This window comes from Sebastes fasciatus, chromosome 15 (genome assembly GCF_043250625.1).
Source record: "Sebastes fasciatus isolate fSebFas1 chromosome 15, fSebFas1.pri, whole genome shotgun sequence".
In the NCBI taxonomy this organism is placed as follows: domain Eukaryota; kingdom Metazoa; phylum Chordata; class Actinopteri; order Perciformes; family Sebastidae; genus Sebastes; species Sebastes fasciatus.
The window spans coordinates 3,718,254-3,744,926 of NC_133809.1; the positions used below are offsets into that span (position 1 = coordinate 3,718,254).

The 26,673-nt window shown below is 39.6% G+C and overlaps 3 protein-coding genes across 7 annotated transcripts; 2 read left to right on the plus strand and 1 right to left on the minus strand.

Moving 5' to 3' along the window:
- Positions 1-297: 297 nt before the first annotated feature.
- coa8 (cytochrome c oxidase assembly factor 8) lies at positions 298-7,169 on the minus strand. Its single transcript, XM_074661041.1, has 5 exons — positions 6,863-7,169; positions 3,975-4,172; positions 2,267-2,330; positions 1,622-1,712; positions 298-445 (listed from the first exon to the last, which is right to left on the minus strand). The coding sequence occupies exons 1-5, from the start codon at positions 7,025-7,027 to the stop codon at positions 325-327; spliced, it is 639 nt and encodes a 212-aa protein (XP_074517142.1). The 5' UTR covers positions 7,028-7,169; the 3' UTR covers positions 298-324.
- On the plus strand, positions 5,830-26,673 carry bag5 (BCL2 associated athanogene 5). 4 transcript variants are annotated; one of them, XM_074661030.1, is made up of 3 exons: positions 5,830-5,912; positions 20,070-20,966; positions 23,909-26,673. In XM_074661030.1, the coding sequence occupies exons 1-3, from the start codon at positions 5,857-5,859 to the stop codon at positions 24,447-24,449; spliced, it is 1,494 nt and encodes a 497-aa protein (XP_074517131.1). In that variant the 5' UTR covers positions 5,830-5,856; the 3' UTR covers positions 24,450-26,673. The 4 variants fall into 4 exon arrangements, with proteins under 4 accessions (XP_074517131.1, XP_074517134.1, XP_074517133.1 ...); XM_074661033.1 differs by lacking the exon at positions 5,830-5,912 and adding an exon at positions 6,738-6,788; XM_074661032.1 differs by lacking the exon at positions 5,830-5,912 and adding an exon at positions 15,289-15,613.
- Positions 7,901-13,932, plus strand: LOC141783628 (uncharacterized). Of its 2 annotated transcripts, XM_074661029.1 has the most exons (4): positions 7,901-9,138; positions 10,199-10,325; positions 11,326-11,559; positions 11,781-11,930. In XM_074661029.1, exons 1-4 carry the CDS (start codon positions 8,498-8,500, stop codon positions 11,793-11,795), a joined length of 1,017 nt encoding a protein of 338 aa, XP_074517130.1. In that variant the 5' UTR covers positions 7,901-8,497; the 3' UTR covers positions 11,796-11,930. The 2 variants fall into 2 exon arrangements, with proteins under 2 accessions (XP_074517130.1, XP_074517129.1); XM_074661028.1 differs by having other exon boundaries at positions 7,903-9,138; positions 11,326-13,932.

The window sequence follows — 26,673 nt, forward strand, 5'->3', positions numbered from 1 at the left end:
ATTTTATATGAATTTTTAAATGTATGTATTTATTCATTTATTTATTTCAGCAGGATTTTCCCTTTGCATTTCACGCCGTATTTATTTCAAGTAGAAGTACTGCATTAAAAATCTTACTTACAAAAATATTAGCATCAAAAGTAAAAGTACTATATATATATATATATATATATATATACACATATATATATAAATAATATACATATATATATATATATCTTCCCTCTGATATGAAAGGTGTTTTTCTAATTCCTGGAATAACAGATTTACACAACAATGCAGTAAAAACAAAGATCGGAGGGTGAGTGAATATTTTATTTATTATCAGGTGGTAGGAGTGCTGTTTTTCTTGTTGTTGTGTCTTTCAGTAACAGTCCTCCACATGTTCTTTAGGGTGACTCGGGCCATGAGAAAGGTGATGGTGAAGTTACGTCGGTACCATTCCCTGGACACCAGAAGGAAGGGATAAAAGATATTTAAATCCACTGATAGAGTATGACTTTACAAATAAAGAAAATACAGTTTTACAAAAGAAGTTAACTCATTTTACTGCTTTAAACACAAAGCATTTCATAATATTTAATCTATTGGCCACAAAATGTATGTATGTAAGTTAGTAGCTGCTAACCTTAAACATGAACAACACTGCAAAGAGTTTGAAGTAAACGTAGATAAACTGCACTGTATAAATAAATAAAAGGTTTGTTATACTGGAAGTACATTTGTCTAAATATGTTAGATAGACTGAAGAGGAGGAGGAGACAGAGGTAAAAAGGTGAGGGAGCAAGGAAGGACAAAGGGAAGGAAGGAGGTGAGGAGGAAAGGAAGAAAGGAAGGTAAAGTAGGAGGTGGTGGGAGAAAAGAGGAGGAAGAGGTAAAAGGATGAATGAGCAAGGGAAGGACAAAGGGAAGGAGATGAAGGAGGTGAGGAGGAGGAAAGGAAAGTAAAGAGAGGTAAAGAGAAGGAAGCGAGGAGACAGAGGTAAAAAGGTGAGAAAGGGATCAAGGGAAGAAGCAAGGAAAAACAGAGGGAAGGAGATGAGAGAGAAGGAAGGAAGGAGAGAGGAAAAAAATAAAGATGAAGACAAATATTAAAATGTTGTTCTGTCTGGAAGTACATTTAAATAAAGATTTTAAATAGACTGAGCCAGGAGAGAATTAAACACCAGAGGGAAGAAACGTTATTCCTTTGATTTACTCTAATCAAATATAAATATATAAATATAAAGTTAGTGTTTAAATCCCATGCAGAGGAAAATAATGAAACTAAAATCAGTTTGAGAGGGGATGTGTGTGGGCTGAACACGTCTCTCTTTACGGAAGATTCACTAACCGTGTGATGCTAATTCACAGAAAGCTCTTAAAGCTGCCATGTTTGTTATTTTCTCTGTACACAAGATACAGCCGTATAAATACCTGTTGGTTTAAAGCCCACAGCTACCGTAGAGGGAGACGTATACAGTACCAACCACCCAACCACCCAGAGGAGAAAGACGTATACCACCCACCCAACCACCCAGAGGAGGGAGTCGTATACCACCCACCCAACCACCCAGAGGAGGGAGTCGTATACCACCCACCCGGAGGCATCATGGGAGACACCAGCTGCAAAACAACTCACTTGTTATAATCTGAATGTCGTTCTCTGTTTGTGTCCAGGAAGCGTTTGTAAAACACGGCCATTTCTTCGCTGTTCAGGGACCGCCGTCGTCCTGAGGGAGGAGGAGAGGAGACACGGAGGACAACATTATATCCTCATTAAGACACAGTTCCTCTCTAAATCACCAGATGGGACATAAATACACATTTATTCAATGAGGTTCTGAATTGTATTTTTTTAACAAGGGAGAGAGGAGAGGGAGGATGAGGAGGAGGAAGAGAGAGGAGAAGAAAGAAAGTAGTGAGGGAAGGAGATGAAGAGGAAGGAGAGGAAAGGAAGGCGAAGAGGGAGGTAGGGGAGAAAAGAGGAGAAGGAGGAGAGACAGAGGTGAAAGGGTAAGAAAGGAAGGAAGGACAGAAGGAAGAAGAGGAAGGAGAGGAGACAGAAGGAGGTGAGGAGGTGAGGAGGAAGGGAGGAAAGAAAAGGCAAAGAAGGAGGTGGGGTAGAAAAAAGGAGGAAGAAAGGAGACAGAGGTAAAAAAAGGTGAGAAAGGAAAGAAGGAAGGAAGGGAAGAAGCTACGCAGGACGGGCTGGAGGAGGTCAAGAGGACGGAAGGAAGGATCTAATCTAAATCGTAATCTTTGTAGAAACGCTGCATGTCCTCACCTTCCTCATCACGCACAGTCAAGCCTTTCCCCTTCAGTTGTGAAAAGATGAACGTTTCTTTTTCCTGCAGAGAGCATAAATATATATAAAAATATATATGTTTTTTAAACGTATTCATCTAGATTTTACAACACAAACATAAAGCCAAGAGTCAACACAATGACTCTAATACATACTGTCTAACACAGACAATAAATCAAACAATTATAAAATTAATAACAGACAACAGGGTTGGTCTTTCCTTTCCTTTCTCTCAGTGGCCGTACAGCACTGAACTTATCCAGAGAGACATTATTAATAAGACATTTTAACAAATGCTTGAATGGTCATTTATTATGTTGTTGATTGGGCAGCGTAGACAGAACCCCTATTTTATAACAATTATTTTAATACACAAACCAAAACATTTGGAAAGTTTAACATTCCCATAAAATTAATATATGTTTTTGAAATATCTTCTCTGATAAATACGATCAAACTCAAGGTATTTAATTCCTTATTAAGTTTTGAACATAATTCTTTGCATAAGAAAGAGGATCAATGAAGCTATACAGTATATACTACAGCAAATATCATCTCTGTTATTATCTATTGAAGTCTAACAGCACAGTTTTGTTGCGCGATGCTGCTCTCTGTTGGTGGAAATAAGAACCTACATGCTGAATATCAGAGCTCAGCATGCAGAGGACACTTTAACATTCACTGATACTACAGACTTGATCAATAATGTGACACTATTCCATATGTGGAAGCTCTGCTGCTTCCACTAGGAGGTCAGAGGTCAGCAGCTCTAGATAATGAATGAATAGGCCTAAATAAAGAAAGAAATATGTCATTAAATGTAGCAAATTAATATTAAAAATAAATGTAGCCATTAAATAATTAATAAAATGTGACATATATATTTGTTTTAATTTGCTTCTTTATTTATTTATCTTTTATTAGTATTATATTATATATATATTATACATAATGTATATATTTATCTTGTATTAATTCCCTTATTTATTTACTCTTCTGTTCAATTTTATCTTTTATTTATGTATGTATTTTTATTAATTCTTAAATGTTTTTATTTTTTATTTATTTATTTATTTACTTTATATTTATTTTTAAATGTGTGTATTTATTTATTTCTATTTATATATTTATGCACAATTTTTCCTTTGTACTTCACTTCTTATATTATTTCCCCAAACATATTTATTTCTGTATTATTTTCTTTCTTTCTTCACATTTCTTTTTACATTTCTTTATGCATTTCTGCCTCATTATGCAAATGTTGTGTTGAAGTACAGAAAGCATTGCTTACTGTCCTTTTGGATCAATTTGACAAATTGTTGTCCCCATTAGTCACTTAAAATAGGGTCCAGGATGAAAAATACTAAAGTTACCTTTTAATTTTCTTGATTTTGGAAATACCTTTTATTATCATTTAAGTGCAGCACTGAGTTTATTAAAAAATAGACCTTCGTCAGGATCTCAGGGTCACCGAAATGTTGTATTTCCAATAAAGTTAGTGTGGACAATGTGGAGTTTTTTTCCATGATTTCATTTTCCTTGTGATGTGTGATTGTCTTTGTCTTGTATGTTAGCTTGTTGAATATATTCCTAATAAACTGAGGTTGTTTTTCCATAAACAGCAGTTTGTGTCTGTGCAGCAGACACTCCGCCTCAGTGTCCTCCTCAATCAATAAAACATGTCCACCTTGCTGAAGCTGATGTTCTGTTTGGTCCAGAAGTCGTGGTTCCAGTCCTCCGTCTCCTGCCTCAGGTGTCTCAGACGTGTCTCCAGCTCCGATTCGTTCTCGGGGACGTGGTAAAGGATCGGCCGCAGGTTGGACAGAGGGTTCGGTGGACCAATCCAGTCATGTGTGGAGCTGGCTGCTGGTCTGAAGGCAGATCTCTACATAGAAATATAAAAACAAGGTCACAAGGTCAGTTATTTCATTTATTTATTTGTATTTATTTATTGTTATTATTTTTTTTCTCCTCTGTTTCATTGATTATTATTTTATTTGATCTTATTTGTATTTTATTCTATTGTGTTGTATGTTCTGTAACTATATCATTTCTTAAAATGATATCGTTACATTGAAACCATTTGCTGGTATCCCAGGTCACTGGTCAGTCTCTAGCCGTGTCTCACTACCCCCCCCGGTACATGTTGAAGGCCTCTGATAATCGGCCAGCCTGTATCCTCGTCTACCTTCCAAGGTTGGCACAAAGGGGGGGGAATCTCATACAACAGTTGCAGACATGCACACATTCCTGACTCACTGATATCCAGGTGTGGTTTTATAGACTTTTACCATGTTTGGCTTATCTGGCCTCCAGCAAAAAGTCTTCTCTGAGGAGAGGCTCCTCAGAGAAGACTTTTTAAGAACTCCACTGATTTAGCATTAAACTCCTAAAATCCAAAATCGATTAGGGCTACTACTAACGATCAATCTGTTGATTATTTTCTCGATTAATCGATTAGTTGTTTGGTCTATAAAATGGTGAAAAATGTTGATCAGTGTTTCCCAAAGCCCGAGACGACGTCCTCAAATGTATAAAGATATTCAGTTTACTGTCATAGAGGAGTAAAGAAACCAGAAAAGATTCACATTTAAGAAGCTGGAATCAGAGACTTTTTTTCCTTAAAAACTACTCAAACTGATTAATCGGTTATCAAAATAGTTGTAGATTAATTTAATAGTTGACAACTAATCGATTAATCAGCTCTGAAATCAATAGAGCAGAACCAGAGATATTGTCATTTTTATACCACACCTTCTTCTTCCTTACTTATTTCTTTTATTTATTTACCTTTATTTTACCAGGTAGTCCCATTTGAGATCTAAATCTCTTTTGCAAGAGAGACCTGGCCAAAGTAGCATCCATACACAATCACAACACAATAAAATATAACAATAGAATATAGAATAATTCACATAAAACAGAAGAAGAACAGCAGTTTAACTCAGTGGCCTCACAAGAAAAACAACCACATGCCTCTATCACCACATTCTTTATGATGCCCTTGAATTCATCAATGGATATAAATGTTTCCTTGTCAAAATCTGGAGCCTACATTACCCACGATGCAACTCCACTGGTCGGAGATTCAGGTGTGTTAAAAATGAAATAAAACTAAAACTATTCTTCCACTAAATAGTAAAATAAATAAAGTTTAATATTTACTTTTTACGCTCTAATTATTTCACATTATTATTTGATTATTCTGTATTCAGTTATAGTTTTGCAGATTTTGCAGACTCTGTTTCAGCAGCTTTCTCCAAAAGATAAACTTAACAACTCTGCTCTCCTTCAGATTCCTAAATTTATCCAACATTGTAAACCTTCCTTAAATACTAAAAGTGTCCTTTACATAAATACCCATGTTAATGTCATGTTAATGTCAGGTTTAGGATCAGGGCTGAAGGGCAGGGTGCCACTCTGCAGGTTTGGTTGTGTCAGTGATAACAGAGGAGTTTGAATAAACTGAGTAAACAGTAGAAGTTTTGCACTCACAGAAACGCATCACGTGGTTTAAATAAACAGCTTCTCAACAGGAGCCTGCTTATCATTTGAAACCAGGCTGCAGGATGAGACAAGCAGCAAGGCGGAGAACACGACGCAGGACTCAGAGACCAGCAAACAGGTAGAAACTACTGTAGGCCTACTGGTTTTACTGGTTCAGTCACAGTCGCTGCATACAGAACACAGTCAGCTGAATTTAATTTAATCATTAAAACAGTCTGAGTTATTGTTTGCAATTTAGTTCATGTTTGTGGAAAATATGCAGTTTTTTCAGAGTATTTCTCAGTGGTACATTTACAAAAGTACTATACTTAAGTACAAATTTCAGGTACTTGTACTTTACTTGAATATTTCCACTTTATGCTACTTTATACTTCTACCCTACTACATCTCAGAGGGAAATATTATAGATTTAGATTATTACTGTACAAAATATAACCAACAAATAAATGATATATCAAATGATATATATTATGTTTTACTGTTTACTTATTTATTAGATCTTTATTGTTTACTTACTTATATATTGTTTAGTTTTTTACTGATGCCTCTTGTTGTTTACACTGTCCCCCTTTGCTGCTGTTTTCCCCGCTGTGGGATTAATAAAGGATTATTTTATTTGATTTTATTATTATTGATTAAGTTACATCTAAGAGGCAAATATTGTCATTTTTACTCCTTGACATTTTTAGTTATTTTACAGATAATTATATTTTTAATGCAAAATATAAATCAACTCATAAATTATTACAATTATTATATAGTAGTATATAGTATTATTATTTTGCAGTGCAAGTAACCCTTTTGCACTGTAGTGAATATTTCTTGCACCACTGCATTTTGAGTTTTTTACATTGTGGTTATGTAGGTATTACTGAGCCATACTTCTGCATATAAACTGAAAACATGGCAACAGTATCATGGCAACCTGGCAACACACACACATGCATGCTGGTCCAAAGGTTGTAAACAAGCTGCTGAGGACATAACACTTCCTGTAAGTCAAATATTCAACTTGGCAATGCTTAGATTGTGTATATGCTATGAATCATTATGATTTACTGTACGAACCTTTGGTGTTTTCTTCTGCTGGGTTGCCAGTTTGGAGCTGCATTGCCGGATATTCAGTGCTGATAAACTGTGTGGAGAGAGGAGGGTAAAAGAACCAAACAGCCTCCTGGTTAAACAGCCTGCTGCTGCTGCTGCTGCTGCTGCTGTTGTTGTTTTAGCTGCCATTCTAACCTGCTGCTCCTCAGTAACCCTTACAGGACACAGTATGCTGGTTATTTAATACTGTCTCTGGTTTTACTTCACAATGAGTTCATGTCCTTCTGCAAACACAACCAGCCACATGGTCACATGACTCCCACAATGAGGTGGGCTCGAAAAACTTCACCGGTGCAGCCCGGATTGAGCCAGCCGGGCGGGGTTTCTCCCAAACTATATATATTTTTTCTACATACTTTATTTAGAAAGTTCAATACAGTAGTTACATAAACATGTTCAGATTTTTCATTAAAAAAAATATATATATATATTTCACAGTATAAATATAATATATTAAAAAAAAAATTATACAACAAATAAAATGTAAGGAAAGAAAAGGATGAATAAAACCAAAACAATTGGAATAAATTTGAAATGTCTAAATAATAAAATTAATAATTTTTGCCATTTTAACATTTTTATTCACATCCTAAAAATACTCAATACAAGTAAAAGTACTGCATTCAAAATCAGGTAAAAGTAAAAAAAAAAGTAGGCCTGTTAGCATCAAAATATATTTAAAGAATTTATTGAATTTATTAATGTATTTTTAAATGACGGATTGAGCCAGCCGGGCAGGGTTTCTCCCAAACTATATTTATATTCTGTAATTATTTTTTTTCTACATATTTATTTAGAAAGTTCAATATAATAGAAACATAAACATGTTCAGAGTTTTCATTACAAAAAAAATCTGTACATTTATTTCACAGTATAGATATAATATAAAAATTAAATAAATTAGACAACAAATAAAATGTAAGGAAAGAAGAGGATGAATAATAACAAAAAAATCTATATTTATATTCTGTAATTTTTTTTCTCCATATTTATTTAGAAAGTTAAATACAGTAGTTACGTAAACATGTTCAGATTTTTCATTACAAAAAAAATCAGTAAATTTATTTCACAGTATAAATATATTGTAAAAATAAAATAAATTATACAACAAATAAAATGTTAGGAAAGAAAGGATGAATAAAAACAAAAAAAAAATCTGTTAAACATTTGGAATAAATTTGAAATGTCTAAATAATAAAAAATAATATTCTTCGAAAAACCTCACCGGCACAGCTCGGACTGAGCCAGCTGGGCGGTGTTTCAAATTAACAATCTAGAATTCACCTATCAAACAAATACACAACATATTTCTAAACATCTGCTTCAGAAACAAATACAGCATGTCTTTTCACATGAAACTTGACTTTTGGAACAATCTTTCCACCAAAACCTGCATGGACTTTCTCATGATGTCCTGAGTATTTCTTCCTCCAGGCCAGCAGGTGGCGCTGTGCACAATTGTAGCCCACGTACATCCGGTTTCCCCAGTGACGTCATACGGTGGTCATATGTGTTTCCGGTTCAGAGCTGGCTGTCCTGCTGGCTGAGAGCAGCTGATAGAAACCTAAACTTAGCAAACAGCCAGCTGTAAACACCAACATGAAGCGAACGTATAACGTAAAGAGCGTCCACCGGTACCAGCGGATGGGAAACGGGTCACACGAGCACTGCTGTGTTCCGCTGTGCTCCAACTCCAGCCGGTACAACTCCGTGTTGAGCTTCCACCGGTTCCCCAAAGACCCAGAACTCCGTCTGAAGTGGTTGGACAGAATCCGGCGTGATTGTTTAACGGTAACGAGTCACATTAAGGTGTGCAGCAGACACTTCAGTAGAGATAAACTCATCGTTACGTCTCAGGGAAGACGGACGTTAAAGTTCGGCGCCGTTCCCACTTTGTTTCACTGGAACAACTACGCGGAGTCAGAGACCCGGTTCGGGGTTTGGGAGCTCCCGGTACGACCCAGAACACCGCCAGCAGTCCAGTCCGACACCACCGACCCGGACCCGGAGGAGCCTGCAGACACCGTCCAGCCGACCCAGCAGACAGAGGAGGACATGGTGCCGGTCGTTGTGGACCACGAGTACTGTTTCTCCAGTAAGAGCGTCGTAGTGGACCGGGTTCACTATGACGGGATGCTGCGGGAGATTGATGCGTTGGACCCGGGACAATCCCGGTTACAAGACCCGTGTGGGCTGCAGCGGTTCGCTGGATCACCACAAGATATTTTATTTTACACCAGGTAAGACTGATTAAAGATCAATAATCCAGCTCACTGTGATTTATAATCATTTTAGAAATGCTTAATGATGCTCTAAACTCAGTAATGTTACTTCAGAGTAAGTTTTATTTACCGAGTACATACATATAATGAATTTAGCTAAGGTTTTTGTGTACTTAATGTAATATACTTACACAGAAATAGAAATAACAGCTAGGGACAAGGACAACAGAGCTGGACAAATAAAGGTAAAGAATAGACAGGACTGTTATGTACACAAGTAGTGACAAAATAGGTGTTTATAAATAAATATAAAGCACAAATGACAAACAATAAAATATGCAATATGATACAAAACTTCTATATAAGTATTGTGTAAGTGTAAACAATACAGTTTGCAATAATGTGAACCCAACCACTCATTTTGTCTATTTTTTAATATCTTGTTTTTTACTGTTTACTTATTTATTATATCTTTATTGTTTATTATATCTTGTTGTGTTCTTTTACTGATGTCTCTTATTGTTTGCAAATTTCCCCGCTGTGGGACGTAATAAAGGATTATCTTATTTTAGTGCAAAGAAATAAATACTGTTTAGCCATGAATGCTATTTTAATATATATATATTATAGAGACTGAATCAGGAACTATTCTTACTTTAATATGAAGCAGATTGTGTGTCATTAGTATGTAAAGTACATTTGAAAAAATAGCCACAAACAGTGAACACTTGATAAGTTGTTATTATTATAACATTATAATTGCTATTGCTATTGTATATAGTATGTTATTGTTATTCTATGTTTATGTTTTATGTTTTCTAAGTTAGTTGTAGTAGTCTGGTATATTTATAGTGCATTCTAATATTCTTTATATTGTGTTTACTATAGATATTTATCTTTAGTGTTGATATGTATATTTACTGTGTCTCTATCTATCTATTATAAATGTTTAAAGCCACTCCATTCAAATGGTTTGGCCCATTACGTCTATGTCGTTAGAGGACTGACTCAGGGAATATCACAGTATCCTGACTACAAACACCAGAATATATAACGTGTGTATTATTTTGTTCTAAAGGTTTCCCTCCTACGATCATCTGATGGCGTTCTGGACTCTGATGGAACCAGCGACATCCAGGATGGTCCGGACCACAAGGGCCAAAGGATCCTCTGCTGAGAGAGAGGAGGCTTTCAGCAGACACACAGTAAGTACATGACTGTCACTGTAAAAGTCACTCCATCCACACACACACACATCTGGAGGTCAGAGGTCAAGGCACCCTTTTAAAAAAGGCCATGCCAGTTTTTCCTCGCCAAAATGTAGCACAAGTTTGGAGCGTTATTTAACCTCCTTCCCGACAATCTACTATGACATGGTTGGTATCAATTGATTCTTTAGCTTTTATAGTTTCATCTGGTGACAGTATCTTCACTCTAGCGTTAAAACTGAGCCCACTACAACCTAAAAATTGCAAGTTGTGTTAATGCGTTAAAGAATTTATTGACATTAAAATCAATTTGCATTAATTATTGCTACTTTTATTCAAGTAGAGCTCTGAGCACTTCTTCTAATGTTAACATTAGTTTATTCCCGCACACTGTCCTCTTCACTTGCATTAAGAGATGTTTAATTATAAAAACGTTTCCATACACAGGTGCACACTTCATCAGGTTAATAAACAGAAAAACACCCTGATGAAGGTCTGTGTACTGAAACGTTGTTACAATTAAACATCTCTCACTGCAAGTGAAGAGGACAGTGTGTGGGAGTCTTTTTTGCTCAATACTGTCGACCTGAGGTAAAATAAAATAAAACGGCACCTGCAATCACGATGAAGACAAATGTATCTCACATTATAAATCATACTACGTAGGTTAACTTCTTAACCTTCCTTCTCTTTGCCATTTCTCCTCTACTCTTCTCGCTGTGACACACAAACACACAGTTGGTTTAGAGACCTGCATTTACTTTGAAAGTCTGTTATGTTACGAAGACTATCATACATTCACACACATTACGTTTTCTATCGAGCTTCACAGCATTTAAAATAATATTTAGGGTTTCATGTCGGCAAAATGACCTGGTGACGCCGGCATAGAAGAGCGTATGAGCCGGGCCTGAGCCCAGTTTAACCTCTGACCATAGCAATACAAAAGAAATATACTATATAATACTAATCATGCTATTTTCCTGTTTTCCCACAGCAGAAACTGGCCCCCGTAGATGAGTTCTTCCTGTTTCTAAACTTCCTGTCGACTGGCTGCACCCAGAGGGAGCTCGGCCACCGTTTTAATATCCAAACCACAACGGTCAGCAGAATCATCATAACGTGGGCCGACTTCCTCTACCGCCTGCTGGGATCGGTGTGCACCTGGCTGACACCTGAACAGATCAGAGCTCATCTTCCTCCTGAGTTCAGGGAGTACGCAGACACCCAGGTGATCATTGACTGCACAGAGCTGCGCTGCCAAGCGCCGTCCTCCCCGCTACATCAGAATGACGTTTTCTCTTTATATAAGTCCCACTGCACCTTTAAGGCCATGGTGGGCATGGCTCCACACGGGGCTCTAACGTTTGTGTCAGCACTCTACGACAGCTCTGTGAGTGATAAAGAGATGTTCAGACAATCAGGCATCGTACCTCTGCTGTCCCCTAACAGGGCTGTGATGGTTGATAAAGACTTCCTGGTGGATGACCTCGTCCCTGGAAAGGTTCACCGGCCCGCCTTCCTGTCTAAAGGAAACCAAACGTCAGCACATGATGGTCTCGAGACCCGTTTGAGAGTCCATGTGGAGAGGTTAACGAGGAGGGTGAAGGAAAACAAACTGTTTGATACTGAAATCCCCTCTTCCATCTCAGGGAGCATCACTCAGTTATTCACCGTGGCGTGTCTCCTCTCCAACTACCAGAATGCACCTCTGCTCAAGAAGTGACGAGTAGAAGTCTGATGATGCAGTTTGCTATAACACACTGTACAGTTGAAAGAGGGCTGGGCGACATGGGAAATATCAAATATCACAATATTTTTTACCAAATACCTTTAACGATATTGCGACGATGTTGTAGGATTTACACAATGAGATTGTGTAAGGGATAATGTACAGCGAGCCGGTCATTGTTGTGAAATAAACCCAGACAGGGCGATGCGACATCAGAACTCCACCCATGGCAACGGTCTGGTTTACATAGCAACGGTCTGTTTTACATAGCAACGGTCTTGTTTACATAGCAACGGTGTGCTATAAAGAAATAACAGTCCGTAGAACGCCATGATTGACCGATCAGAATGGAGTATCCAACAAAGCCGTTTAATAATGATAAATAATCATCAGTTATAGGATATAATGACTAAGTGGGTAAATAATAGAACAGCTAGAACAGTCTGATAAATTCAGAAAAATACATCCCTTTACTGTAATGCAGCCCAGCAACACTTATGCCATATTATGATATCCAAAATCTAAGTCAATATCTAGTCTCATATCACGATATCGATATATAATATCGATATATTTCCCAGCCCTGAGTTGAAACACTGTCAGTTAGTTCACTGGTTCCCAACCTGAGGGTCTCGGCCCCCACTAGGTGTCGCCAAAGCTTCACAGGTTGCGAGGCCTTCTTGGTTTTAAGGGCTGTAAGACAACTTTTTTAAACAAACATACATTTGGAATATATGTCATCATTTCATTCATTTTTGTAAAAGAAAAATACATTTATTTTATAACTATTATTATAAAGTTTGGATTATTATTTAAAATATAAACAGGATGAGTGCACGGTGAAGATCACAAGTTATATTAACAGAGATTCCCTGTCTGCTAAGTAGCCTCATCTTGCATTAGAAGAATAAAACAACCAAAGAGCTGATAGAACAACGGACAGTCGTCAGGGAGAGGAAAAAAAGAAGCCTATTAAGAATGAATGATTGTTAAAATAATACACAATACAGATAATTGTATTAAACGTTCCTAAAAATAACAGGAAAACTCATCTCTGATGCAACATTCACAGGAAATAATCTGCTCAAAATTCACTCACTATTTGGGTTAATAGTACCGTTTATAGGTTGGTATGTACTCTTATTGTTATGCATTTAATATAATATGAAATATCCATAATATATGTCACTTAGTCAGTTTACTCAATGATAGAAAAGAGGTCCCCTCAGGTTAGGAACCACTGATGATTAGATGATTACTTTATGGATATGACATTTACTGTAAACTAAATGTCTTTGGTCTTAAACTGTTTGTCAGACAAGACATTTAAAGGGTATCCCTTTGGCATTTAGCAACTTGTGATTCACTTCTGTACTTCACCCACAAAATGATCATTTGTTTATCAATTACTCACCCCGTGTTACCTTGAATACACGAAGAGAACTTAGTGTTTCTCTCATTCCTCCACGGTGAACTGAGAATCTGAAAACAGAGTAAAGTCTTGATGAATTGAAGTAAATGGAGGCCGCGTTTAACAACAGCAAAACATCCGTCTCACACAACTCGTGCAGTATAATCCAAGTCTCATTCATCCAGTTGGATGCTCAAACTATTTAAAACACTTCTGCATAAACAGTTTCCAGACAAGTTATAAGTGTTTTACTCTTAAATACTTTAGCATTAAAAATGTATATTTTTTCTTATTTTTTTGTTTTTTGTTTGTTCCCTTCTGTACATGTTATGTACTCGTCAGTTGCCTTTAGAGAGAGACATCGAGTCTCTTGAAATGGATTTACAGGTAAACACCCTTGAAAATGTAAAATGTCTTTATTATAAGAAATGAAGAACAAAAATAAAAAGATTGAGCCAAAAGTTGCGTGATACATTTTTTGTACTTGAAAAACATGCTGTATTTGTTTCTGAAGCCTGATGTATTAGAAATAGTTTTGTTTGATGGGTACGTTTTGTATTTGCAAACCATTCATCTATGAATAAAAAAACATTCATTTATGAATAAATGGACTAAATAACAAAGTAATTCATTATTTGACATTTTAATGGGCAATAAAAAAGAACTATAATAAGAATTTACAAATAAAATAATCAATTAATAGTTCAAATTGTATAAGGTATTTACAAAAACACCATAAAACAGTCAATAAGTACGTCATTTAAAAAGACATTAATTAATTCAATCAATTCTTTAAATATATATTTTGATGCTAATAGGCCTACTTTTTTCTTTTCTTTTACTTGATTTTGAATGCAGTACTTTTACTTATATTGATTATTTTTAGGATGTGAATAAAAATGCTAAAATGGCAAAAATTATTATTTTTTATTATTTAGACATTTCAAATTTATTCCGATTGTTTAACAGATCCCAATTGTTTTTTGTATTTTTCTTTCATTACATTTTATTTGTTGCACAATTTATTTTATTGTTTATATTATATTTATACTGTGAAATATATATAAAGATTTTTTGTTGTTGTAATGAAAAATCTGAAATAATGGAATTTAAAATTGTATTTTAAAATGCAGTTTAAAAAAAAAAAAAATTACTGGATTCACAAATTTAATTACAAATTAATTTGTAATTAAATTTAATTAATTACCTTAATCACAAATTTATTTTATTGTTTATATCATATTTATACTGTACTTAAAATGCAGTTTAAAAGAAATAAATAAACAATTGGATTCACAAATTCAATAAAGAATACAGGTTACAACTATATCCAAAGGTATCAATGAATAATATTAATTTTGATAACACGTACAGAAATATTATATATATATAATAAAATGTGAAATATGATAAAAACTTCTATATACAAGTCAAGTATTCTGTAAGTGTAAACAATACAAATAGTGTGCAATAATGTGAACCCAACCACTCATTTTGTCAATTTTTTAATATCTTATTTTTTATATAATATAATATAAATATTATATTATATAATAATATATTATATTATTTATTATCTATTTATATATATATATATATTTATAGTTTTGCAAAGTAACACATATATATGTGTATATATGTGTTACTTTGCAAAACCTCGTTGATAAAACATCAATATTAAAACGATGAAATTAAATAATCCACATGTTTTATGCCTTTAGTTGAAATCGAAGCTTTCGCTACCCCCGCCCTTCCTGCTACGTATCAAACGGCACGTCCACACAATCAAAACGGAGCGCACCCAATGTTGGACAACCAAAACTTAACACTCCGTTAAAACAGTTCAGTCTAACCCCGACAAAACAACACGTTAACGTAACTAACTCTACGTCAATGTTTGTTTATTACATCTTAATTAAACACATGTTAATCATCGAGTGAAACTAAACACCGGGTGAAATGATAAAATGAGAGAGAGAAGAGAGAAACTCCGCGTTAGTTCGTACTCGTGATGAGCCAACGGGAAAAGTAACTCTAACTAGAAGGTAGCTTAGCTAGGTGGGCTAATGTTTATAGCCTTTAATCAGGCGGAGCTGCGCACTTTACCGACCCAGTTCAGATGGCTGTACGCTGGCTATGCAGGTAAGAGTGACACTACTGAAGAGATAAAGCTGTGTTTGTGTGTTAAGACTTAAAAAAACCTGGTTAATGGGCTGAAATGAGAGGAAAGGTGGGGCTGAGTCAGGTGATCACAGACACAATAGCATCCAGAGAGGAGAACAGGCTGCTGTACTGCTCTAGAGGAGCTAGAATGAGGATTTAGATATAATCAAAGCTTCAGGGAGGTTTATATGTGTTAAGTTTTAAAGAGATAGTAGGTGGAGGAAGCCTCTCTGGTTGTCTGTGGGAGGGGCAACACCAGCTACACCAGACACACCGCAGTCAGTCAGTCAGTCTTTGGTGCTGAAGCTGAGCAGAGCATCTCCATCTCTCCATCACTCACATCATCTTTCTGGGTTGTGTTGGTTGATCCATCTGGATGCCACTTTGCTCCACGACCCGCCCTGCTGCAGGCTGATGGAAACAGACATCCGTAACAATGTGTGCGAATGTGTTTGGAGTTTTAAAAAGGTGAGAAATAATAATATAACTGCTGTTTGTGCATCCAGATGTGTGCGTGCATCCAGATGTGTGTGTGCATAGTGCTGCTGGTGTTCTGGTGATACACCTTTTGCAAAACCCAGCTCTGTGTGCCAAATAGGATTTTAGCATGGTGACATAATGCGCAAAGCTGTGCAGGAAACCGGTGCATGCTTGCAGAGAGAGACAGACATGCAGGATGAAAAGGTGCTTCAAATATATGGGGTTGTTTTTTTAAGATTTGCATGTTGCATGTCATCATCAGTTCATGCTGTGTGACTCATGAGGAGGGAAGATTCCTACTAGCACTAGCAAAAAACCCTATTCTTAGCTTCATCACATCAGCCTTTTTTCTTTTTTTTTATCCATCTGAGAGATGAGGTGTTTTGCCAGACTGGAGTGGATTTTGCAGAGATTATCCTAATAAATACTCAGATTTAGTGAGCTTTTTGTGGCTCCGGCATGCGTCCACATCCATCCACTACTCTGGAAAATGCCCAGCCCCTCTTACATAAAAGTACTTTAGGGAATGCTGATAATAACATAATGCTTGTCTATTCCAATAAGAGTTATTGATGCTGTGAATAACTAAACAATCATATATATCGGTGGGCTTCACAATCATCATGCTTACAGAGACTGATGATGACAGGCTGCCTCCGAGCCATGTTCTGGTGTAACAACTGTGTGTTAACCGTTCACCACCCTGCAGTCATAGAAAGTTAACGCTGATGTGGGCGTTTGTGGATTGATGGGATTAATTTACTACGCTCTCTCGCTTTCCTTTTTCTTTGTCTCTAAACATCCTGAGTAGACTTTATTTTAATGCTGGAGGTGGTTCTTCTTTGCATTGTGATCACGGATGGATTACTGATCGGGCTCAAGCCTCCGGGGCCAGAGAGGTCGAGGTCAGAGCCTGTGTGTGTGTGTGTGTGTGTGTGTGTGTGTGTGTGTGTGTGTGTGTGTGTGTGTGTGTGTGTGTGTGTGTGAAGTGACTGTTAATATTACTGTTGTAAAGTCGCAGAGTTCAGTTAAAACAATGAATGTCTCGATCACGTTTTTTTTTGCTCCAGATCAAAGTATTTAGATGTATATTGTCTTCCCATCAAATCAAATCCAGTATTTGTTTATTTTTCCTCAACATTTCATTCAAATACAGAACAATTAGTAAAGCAATTTAAAGCAGAATTGCTTCGATCCTGCATCTCAGGCTTCTTTAGGTGGTTTCCTATAATATTTTGTGTAGTGTGCTGTAGTATTTTGTAAATGCTCAGGAGTGTCAGTGTGGATTTGTTATGGCAGGAAGCTTTGGACCAGAGTCAGACCGCCTCTCTTCATCTCCAGTGTGAAGTAAATACTAAAGTTCAAGTACAGTTCATGAACCAGCAGCAGCACCACAGAGGTCTTTGGGTTCACCTGCAAAGTGTTGCCAAAAGACAAAGAGACACAAAAAAAACAACTAATAGATGCAAATCGACTACAAAAACAGACAACACAACTACAAGGAGATGCACAATTACTACAAAAAGACACAAATGACACAAAACGACTTCAAAAAGACTAAACAACTACAAACAGATGCAAAACTACTACAAAGAGAGGCAAAGTTATTGTCCGTCTGACACACCCTTCCTCTTTAAAGAGAATGACCTGTAGATACTGTGGCTTAATAAGCATAATGAATTTATAGGAGTTAACGGTATTTTCTGTCTATAAAATGTTCTCAGAGCTTTAAAGGTGAAGTCTTCAGATGTCTTGTCTTTGTTTAAATCTCAAAAGATATTCAGTTTACAGTTATTCAGAACAGAGAAAAGCATCAAGTCTTCCCTCTGGAGAAGCTGAAATCAGCAACGTTTTGACATTTTGGCTCAAAAGATAATTTAACGGCTTAAAGTAGAACCCTGTTATTAATCCCACTAAGAAGTGCTGATGGCGTTTTCCTAAATCGTGTTGAACTGGGAATACATTTCTCAGCTCGAGGCACCTGTGACACACTTCTGTAGGAGTGTGGAGACTCACTGAAGTGTTTTCCTACGTTGGATGTTGGGTGTTGGTCAGTTGGTTTCCTCCTCGGTATCTGAAGCCTTAACGGCGAGCTGGATCCTGTTTACGTGGATTAGACACATTTCACCATCACGTCCGCCAGCGAGCCCGATAGAAACGCTCAGCCGTACTCTGAATGGTTGTCATGTGGGTGTTCCTCTTGTCGAGACGAAATGTAGGTTAACCTCATTCATTTCCTTACATGATTTGTACGGAGTAAGGATTTCATATGAATATATTTATGTGGGCATTTGTTCTTGTCTTCGTCTTAAGCTGCTGAGTTCTCGTGTGATTTATCTGGAGTTCAGGATGTTTATGGTCACTCCGGTTATACAAGTACAATCATGTCGAATGCTTTCACTGGGACGCTCCATAAAAGGAAACAAGTAAATATAAAAAAGACATAAAATATACGATATAATTACAAAAGAAGCAATAAAAATATCCATTAAAGAAAAACAGATTGCACATATTGCACTTTTTGCTCACATATCAATCAACCTTTCAGTAATTTAAGAGCATGTAGAGAGACATATTTACAGGCTGTGCACTGTTTATAGCACCGTTTATGTATGTTGGCTCATTGTGTTTAGTACTGTTTTCATTTAGTGGCTCTAAACCAGTTAAATAAACTCTGCAAATGCATATGTAAAGAGCATCTCAACACAAAGTTTCTCAGCCTCAGTTTTGTGAAGATCCTGGTATCATATGAAACTAGAAAAACTAGCGAATCCATTGATACCAACCATGTCATACTAGCTTGTCGGGAAGGAGGTTAAATAACGCTCCAACGGTCCCTTGACCTCTGACCTCCAGATATGTGAATGTAAATGGGTTCTCTGGGTACCCACGAGTCTCCCCTTTACAGACATGCCCACTTTATGATAATCACATGCAGTTTGGGGCAAGTCATAGTCAAGTCAGCACACTGACACACTGACAGCTGTTGTTGCCTGTTGGGCTGCAGTTTGCCATGTTATGACTGGAACATATTGTTTTATGCTAAATGCAGTACCCTGTGAGGGTTTCTGGACAATATCTGTCATTGTTTTGTGTTGCTAATTGATTTATAATAATAAATATATACATACATTTGCATAAAGCAGCATATTTGTCCCCTCCCATGTTGATAAGAACATTAAATACTGAAATCTCCCTTTAAGGTACATTTTGAACAGAAAAAAACCTCCTTTTTTAACCTGCAGCAAATTGAACATTGCAGGTTCAGTTCTCCCAGTTAAGGCCGGTTAACGTTTTGCTGGAGACCAGCAGCATGTTGGGAAGTGACAGCTCCAGTGGTGGAGCGTCAGGATCGCTCACACATAAAATGGATTATTTTCATGTTTAATGACTCCTCAGCCTCGAGGCTGGATGTCTGACATGCTAAGGATGACAGAACTGCCTGCAAATTAGAGATATAACAATTTATCCTTCCTTGGCTGATTTCTCATTTCAGGATTTATTTATGTGCCAGTGGGCGACCGTCTCCAGTGCAACATCACACAGCCATTGTGTTTATATCAGGAGGTCGTATGTTAGAACTGGAACGCGGCTTTTGTTCTCGACTGGAGCCGCAGAGAAAGATCGTACTTTTGTTTCCAACACAGATATGTCACATTATTGAGTAGCATGTGAGAGCAGGGCTAACAGCATTTACATCCAACCACACTGTTGTAAATTCCTCTGGCGTTGGTGGAGATTTAAATGTTTGGCTGAGGTTGCAGAGTTTGTGTTTATGCCAGCTGCTTTGGCAGAGATCCACACATTAGTTGGAGGTCCTATTCAACCAGTGTTGGCTGTGAGGATCTGAAAAGAAACTTTTGAAGTAATCCAGTCATTCTGGCTCGTAGACAACGATGTTAGCGGAGGCTCTGTATTGTTGCTCATTGTTCTGACTTTCCTCTCCTCTCTCCAGCCTGTTTGGGAAGCCCTTTGATGGTGGGAAGAGGATGGACCATGGCGTCCCTCAGCAACAACAGCAACATCCGATGGAGCAGCAGCAGCAGCCGTATCATCCGCAGCACCCTGCCATGATGCGGCTGTACGAGGTCCAGAAGGAGGTGGCGTCTCTGGGGCCTCAGGTCTGCACCTTCAGCGGCCTGCAGCACGACCGCGACTACAAGCGTCTGGAGCGCGAGCTGACGCGGCTGCTGCTGGACGTGGACCAGGTCGACACGGAGGGCAAACCGGAGCTGCAGGGGGCGCGCAAGAGAGCAGCACAGGAGGTGGAGGGCCTCCTGCGCTACCTGGAGGAGAACGCCACTCATCCGGCCCGCGCGGCCATCGAGGAAATGAGCAACGCTGCGCGGCAGCTGGTGGACGACCGCGTGGTGGCGCCCCAGCGGTCCGGCGGGGTGGCTGAAATAAACGACGAGCTGGTGGACGCCCTGCAGGAGATCATACTGAAGCTCACCCAAATCAAGACCGAAGGGAGGGTGCCGCTCCGCAAGGCGCGCTACCGGGCCCTGACGCGTCTGTGCGCCATACAGGATGTGATCGAAGGGCGCACGGAGCAGCAGACCCTCTCCCTGCCGCTGTCAGGGGAAACCCACGAGGCCGTGCACCGCATCAACCAGGTGATGGTGAAGGTGAGCGTGGCGCGCGGCCAGCTGGTGGCGCTGCTGATGGGTCTGAGCGGGAGGGACAGTTGCGCCCACCTGTCACGGATCCTGTTGGAGATGCAGGTGGAGCTGGACGCTCTGGATGTTTCCGGGAACGCGGCGATCAGAAATTACAGGAAACAGGTCGTGGAGGAGATAAACGGGCTGCTGAAACATCTGGACCTCGAAGGGGAGGGAGAAGACACGCGCAGGTAGGATAAGCAGTTCAGGGTTAAAGGTCGGGTCCATTATTTATTTATCATTTATCGTTTTTATATCATTCTGTGGCGTCTCAGTGGTGTTCCTGATTCACATCCAAACATTCAGATCTTGGTATTTTTGCGTCAAAATGCTAATTTTCCAAGCCCTTCTAAAAAAGTTTTCCCAAGTGACCTGACGTAGGTTTCAGCATGATGACGCTGCTACATGTACAGTATATATAAACATCCTTATAGTCAGAGTAATGTTCTCACATACAGGAACTTAGATGGCGGTCGGCGTGCTCCCAGTTTGGAGAAGCAGACGTATCCGAAAGTCACACAATAACACAAACAAACTAACCAATCGTTGCAGCGGTAGAGCAGCAACTCCTCTGTTCTGAGAGGTTCGATTATTGTTTTTGTGAATGGAGTCTGGTGGCTTTGAAGAGAGCGATATAACAGCTTCAGTTCCCCGTCGTAAAGGCGAGTCTGGTGGCGAGGTAAAGGGGTGAAAATATTCTAAATATAGTGTACACTTTTAGGCGTCTAAAATACGTTTTTGTGCTCCTCTTGTCCACAGCAGCTTTACCTCGCCGTCAGACGGGGAACTGAAGCCGTTATGTCGCTTTCTTCAAAGCCACCAGACTCCATTCACAAAAACAGTAATTTTCCCGTCACAGAACCCGGGAGAAGACAATAACAAATCTGAACCAACCCTTTCAGTTAATTCCAAACTGATCACAGCTAACGTTGACTCAGCTAGTGCTAGCGTTCACATTATTTATAACCTTATTGATTAGCTTTGATTAGCTTACTATGGTAACCTACATCACTGCTTTGTGCAACAGCTGGGTGGGCGTTTCCATTTGAAAAAAAAAAACAGAACGCAGATGGATCCGCCCTTTAATTAGCAATTAATCTGCTGATTATTTCCCCTATTTATTGAGTAATCTGCTGATTATTTCCCCTATTTATTGAGTAATCTGCATTCTGAAATTCTTGGCACTTTTTTTTAAAATAAAAGACTATTATCAAAATAGTTGATTAATTTTCCGTCGATTGACTAATAGTTTTATTTTCAATCAGAAGATATAAACTTTCCCAGCAGAAAGTACCACTTAAACATCTCGTGCTGTCCTTGCAGTGCACATGAGCTGATGTTATTGTTCATCACCGGTAGCTGTGGTGGAGGATTGGAGGAGGGACTGAGGATTGTTGTTGAATTTTAGATTTGAATCATGCTGCACCGTCAGGAGTGAATTAGACTCACATCACTAGAGGAGCACTAATAGCAGTAATACGCCTACCGAGTCCTGCATTATGGAGAAGAGCAGACTCGAGCACCGATTCGAGTACCACTCCATTCACATGTTTTCCTTTGTGCTGCCGAGTTTCGGGCCTCAATTACAGTTAAAAAAAGGTTGTTTGTTGAAGTTTGTTTGATACAGGACGCACTGAAAATAAACCTATTAGAGTATTTTATGAGTAGTATCAGGTACCTACTGAGTCCGAGCATGCTTTTATTTTGGTGGGATTAATTGTGATTTTGTTTTCTGGCTGGTGTGACGGAGCTGCTTCGCCTCCTCCGCTCTCAGACGCCTCAGCTTGGCACAGCTGGCGCTACACTGCAGACATTTTCCCTCCTGGTGCAAAAAACATTTCACTGCAACAAAGTGCAGATGATTCAGATATTGAAGAGCTAATTTTGTTGGGTGAAAAACTACAAAAAAAAGCTGAACTCCACTGATTTCACACATCAAAGTCTGTTTACAGGTGTTCAGAAGTACTACTGCATATGAAAGAAGCTGTCAACCTTTAGTGGCTCCAATAGTAGTAGTAATAGTAGTAGAACAGTTGGGGGTTGAGGCTAGCTGCTACTAGCATAACACACCAGACTCTCCAACCAAACCGACTCTGGCTGAGTTGCATTGTGGGTAATGTAGGCTCCGGGTTTTGACAAGGAAGAAGAAAAAACAGCTGCAAATGCAACAAACTGCATTGATTTTAAGACTTTTTTTTAACTTTCCATCATGAGTCTGTGCTGTGACGCTTTCATCCTTTTATCCAAGGTGCTTGGGAGGTTGCGCTCCTGTCGCGCCTGCCGTTACTAAGCAACCAAAACCTGCGTGCTGCGATGACGATGATGAAGTTGCAGTAATTTAGCAGTAAAAGCCTCACTGACCAACTAAACAAAGTCAAAACAACAATAAATGATGACCTTTCAACCGGATGTTGTGACGTCCTCGGACAGAAAGGGTGAAGCAGTAAAATAGTCTGTGGGACAGATCATAAAGCTCTGGGTAGTCCTGCACTAAAATGATTAACCTCTCCATATTTACTGTAGACTGATATTTATGGAAGAAAGAAAAGATATCTGCCGGCTGTGATTGATTGTTCCTCGTCACATGATATACGGTGCGCGCTGCAGTGTTCCAAAAGTTGAGCTATTTTTATCCCGGGGCGCAGCCATCGCACCCGGAAAAATAGGTGCTTGGGAACGCTTGCGCTTTGTTTCGACGTCGCTCCCGCGTTTGAGCGTGCGTGCCACGTGTCTACATTGACAACAATGGATTTGAGGGCGCAAAAAACACGGCATGTGAACAGACCCTTATAGGAGTGCAGTGTTAACGGCGAAAATACACCAGGCAGCGGGGAAGTGCGGCTCGCCTTAATAACTATATTTTTCTGCAGCCAGGAGTCGTTCTCATGTGTTTCATGCGGGAAGAATTTTTTTGTAACAAAGGTAAATGTCACAGGAGTCACTGGACTCTGTTTACACTTCACCGCTGCTCTGGTGTGTTTCCGCTGTTAATCAGTAAAGTACTCTTAAGTACTCTTACGGCGAATTCAGTGTGGCTTGCTGCAATGATTCCACTTTTCTGCAGCTGGGAGGCGTGTTCATGCATCGAAGTTCAGGAGTTTTCAAAGCAGTGATTCCGTGTTTGTCTCTTCAGGTACGACTTGGGGCAGCACAACTCCATCCGTGAGATCGAGGCGGTGCGAGCTCACGTCTCCCACCTGCGAGAGGGCGTCCTGCGGCACAGCGTGATAGGGGATCTGAGCTTCAGGCCCAAAGCCGAGCTGCAGAGCCTCCTCACTCACCTGGACCAAGTGGACACGGCCAAGAACCCGTGCATCAGAGAGGCCCGCCGCCGCGCCGTGGTGGAGGTCCAAGCCATCATCACCTACCTGGACCTCCGCGAGGCTCTGGCCCGCCGCCAGCCGGGCCCCAGCGAGCACCCGTCGCACCGGGCCGTGTGGCTGGTCCTGGGGAGCCTCTCGGACCTCCAGGCCCAGGCGCTGGGCTTCGATGGCAAGCGGATCGACAAGAGCTACATGATGCTGGAGGAGCTGCTGACCAAACAGCTGCTGTCGCTGGACGCCGTGGACCCGCAGGGCGACGAGACCACCAAGATGGCGCGGAAGCAGGCGGTGAAGTTTGCCCAGAACATCCTCAACTACCTGGACATGAAGACGGACGAGTGGGAGTATTGATTCATTTAAAAACTTTGGATGGGACGTCGCTGCAGGAACGAAAAGGAGCTGATGATGTGTGTGTAAATAAAAAAAACAACTGGTACGTTATCATTCCACGGGCTGTAAATATGGACTCAAATCCCCAGAATGCACTGCAGCAGCGCTTTTCTTTCGTCTCTCTGTGGTAGTTGTGGCCGACCGTGCTGAGAAGAACACAGAACTCCTTTTGTGAAACACACTTTGGATTTATTTTGTGCTTTTTGAACATTTTCTTTTTAAATCTCCCGAATGTGTGTGAGTGTGTGTGAGTGTGAGTGTGTGTGAGTGTGTGTGAGTGTGTGTGTGTGTGTGTGTGTGTGTGTGTGTGTGAGAGTTGTTGTCTGTTGTCATTGTACTGGGTGTGTGTGTGTGTGTGTGTGTGTGTGTGTGTGTGTGTGTGTGTGGTCGTTGAAGCCTGCTGCCAAAGCACTAAATTAATGCCTGTTACAGTGGTCGTTTCCTCCAGACTGCTCTTGATATCGATGAAGTTTGATGGATTGCTTCGCAGTGGTTCCCCCGTCTGGCCTGATTAATCTGAGTTGCTAATGGAGACACAGCCGATGCATGTGTTAAATACAGTGACATAATTAGAGTCGTCCAGATTGTGACACCTGTTGGTTCGGCGCCGATTTTGAGACGGGTCTGATTGCAGTCGCAGGGGGGTGTTCGTGTAGAGAATGATAGGAAGAACTACTCTGATTGGCTCGTGCGGTACGGGAACACCCACTTTTTCTTCTTCTTTACTTTATCACGCACATCTGGTTCTGTCTGTTAGTAACGTATGTAACGACACACAGAAAAAGACAGCAGTAGATGTTGAGCTTTATTCTAATGACTTATTGGATATGTTGGATATTTCTGTATAGTAAATCAGGGCTGTTCCTGAATCAGAATTTTTTGATTTGACTCAAATTTGTCTGTTCAATACGAAGATTCGACTATTCGTTCTTTTTTTTTTTCTTCATATAGACTATTTGTCAATCAGAAAATCCATTGGCCGGAGTTTCAGTGATGATTTCGACCACATTAACATTCAAACCATCAAATGTGTTCCGCCACAGTCTCACAATCGAACCGAAAATATTCTTACACTCCTCAACCGGAGGGGTCTGTGCAGTACGCCACGGTGCGTGACTGGCTCTCGGCTCGGAGAGGCCTGGGGTAAAGGTGACTCGTGGCTCCGGCTGTTAGCTTCGCACCACTGCTCGCCTGGACTTCGCCACTCCCCCGGGGCCGTGGTGCAGCTTCTTCCTTTAAAATCATGCCATGTAGCTCAAAAAGAGAATTAACATATCACTACCAGCATGTCTGTAAAGGGGAGACTCGTGGGTACCCATAGAACCCATTTTCATTCACATATCTGGAGGTCAGAGGTCGAGGGACCCCTTGATATGGCCATGCCAGTTTTTCCTCGCCAAAATTCACTCTAGCTGCGTTAAAGAAATTGTTTGCGTTAAAACAAAAATGCGTTAACACGTTATATCACATTCATTTAGACAGCCCTAACCTGGGCGTTAATGTTCTACGTAAACCGATGATCTACATTGCCGTTCCTGTCACGCTCTACAACAAGCCCCCCCGCGGCTGCAATCAGACTCTACTGACGACTTTGGGCGTCTAACAATATCAAATATCTGGAGAGTTTTTCTTTTATTTTTGCTGCAGTTTTATATTGAAATCAAACTTGTTCTGGTTGTATTTGGCAAAGATGGTGTGAACACATTTAAATTTAAATCTGCAGTGAAACTGAGAAAGATTTTTGGGATATTTTAGAAGTATCAGCATCAAAAGGTGAAACATCAGAAGCAGAGCTGAGGCATTTCCACTAACATCCAGCTGGTATCGAAGCCAGGCAATCTGTGTTTAAACAGTCGGGAACATCATGGACGTTAAGGTCACTCTCCTCTCCTGCCTGTGACCCTGTTTATCCCCTCCGTGTCTCTGGTAGCTCTCCAAATTCACAACACTGTTGTGGCGGCACACGCCCGGAAAATCCTGCAAACTGCAGCTGTCGTTGGCACGCAGTCGAATGACGGATAAAGTTAGCAGGAAACTGAGAATCTGTGTCGGGACGAGGATGTTGGAGAAGATAAAAGTACCTTTCCCCCCCCTCGCTGCTTGTGTAGCTGTTAGTCTGTAAAATGTTTGTTGTGACTTTGTATGATCGCGCTAGGCTATAAATGGATCAGGTTTTTAAAATTCA

What these genes read in the sequence shown, in the direction of transcription:
- bag5 (XM_074661030.1), top strand. Translation starts at nt 5,857, where the DNA reads ATGAGACAAGCAGCAAGGCGGAGAACACGACGCAGGACTCAGAGACCA. An exon ending in ACTCAGAGACCAGCAAACAG is followed by an intron (nt 5,913 to 20,069) that starts GTAGAAACTACT and finishes TCCTCTCTCCAG; the next exon opens with CCTGTTTGGGAAGCCCTTTG. An exon ending in GAGGGAGAAGACACGCGCAG is followed by an intron (nt 20,967 to 23,908) that starts GTAGGATAAGCA and finishes TTGTCTCTTCAG; the next exon opens with GTACGACTTGGGGCAGCACA.
- coa8 (XM_074661041.1), bottom strand. Translation starts at nt 7,027, where the DNA reads ATGGCAGCTAAAACAACAACAGCAGCAGCAGCAGCAGCAGCAGCAGGC. An exon ending in AGCAGAAGAAAACACCAAAG is followed by an intron (nt 4,173 to 6,862) that starts GTTCGTACAGTA and finishes ATTTCTATGTAG; the next exon opens with AGATCTGCCTTCAGACCAGC. An exon ending in CGACATTCAGATTATAACAA is followed by an intron (nt 446 to 1,621) that starts GTGAGTTGTTTT and finishes TCTGGTGTCCAG; the next exon opens with GGAATGGTACCGACGTAACT.
- LOC141783628 (XM_074661028.1), top strand. Translation starts at nt 8,498, where the DNA reads ATGAAGCGAACGTATAACGTAAAGAGCGTCCACCGGTACCAGCGGATG. An exon ending in GATATTTTATTTTACACCAG is followed by an intron (nt 9,139 to 10,198) that starts GTAAGACTGATT and finishes TTTGTTCTAAAG; the next exon opens with GTTTCCCTCCTACGATCATC. An exon ending in AGGCTTTCAGCAGACACACA is followed by an intron (nt 10,326 to 11,325) that starts GTAAGTACATGA and finishes GTTTTCCCACAG; the next exon opens with CAGAAACTGGCCCCCGTAGA.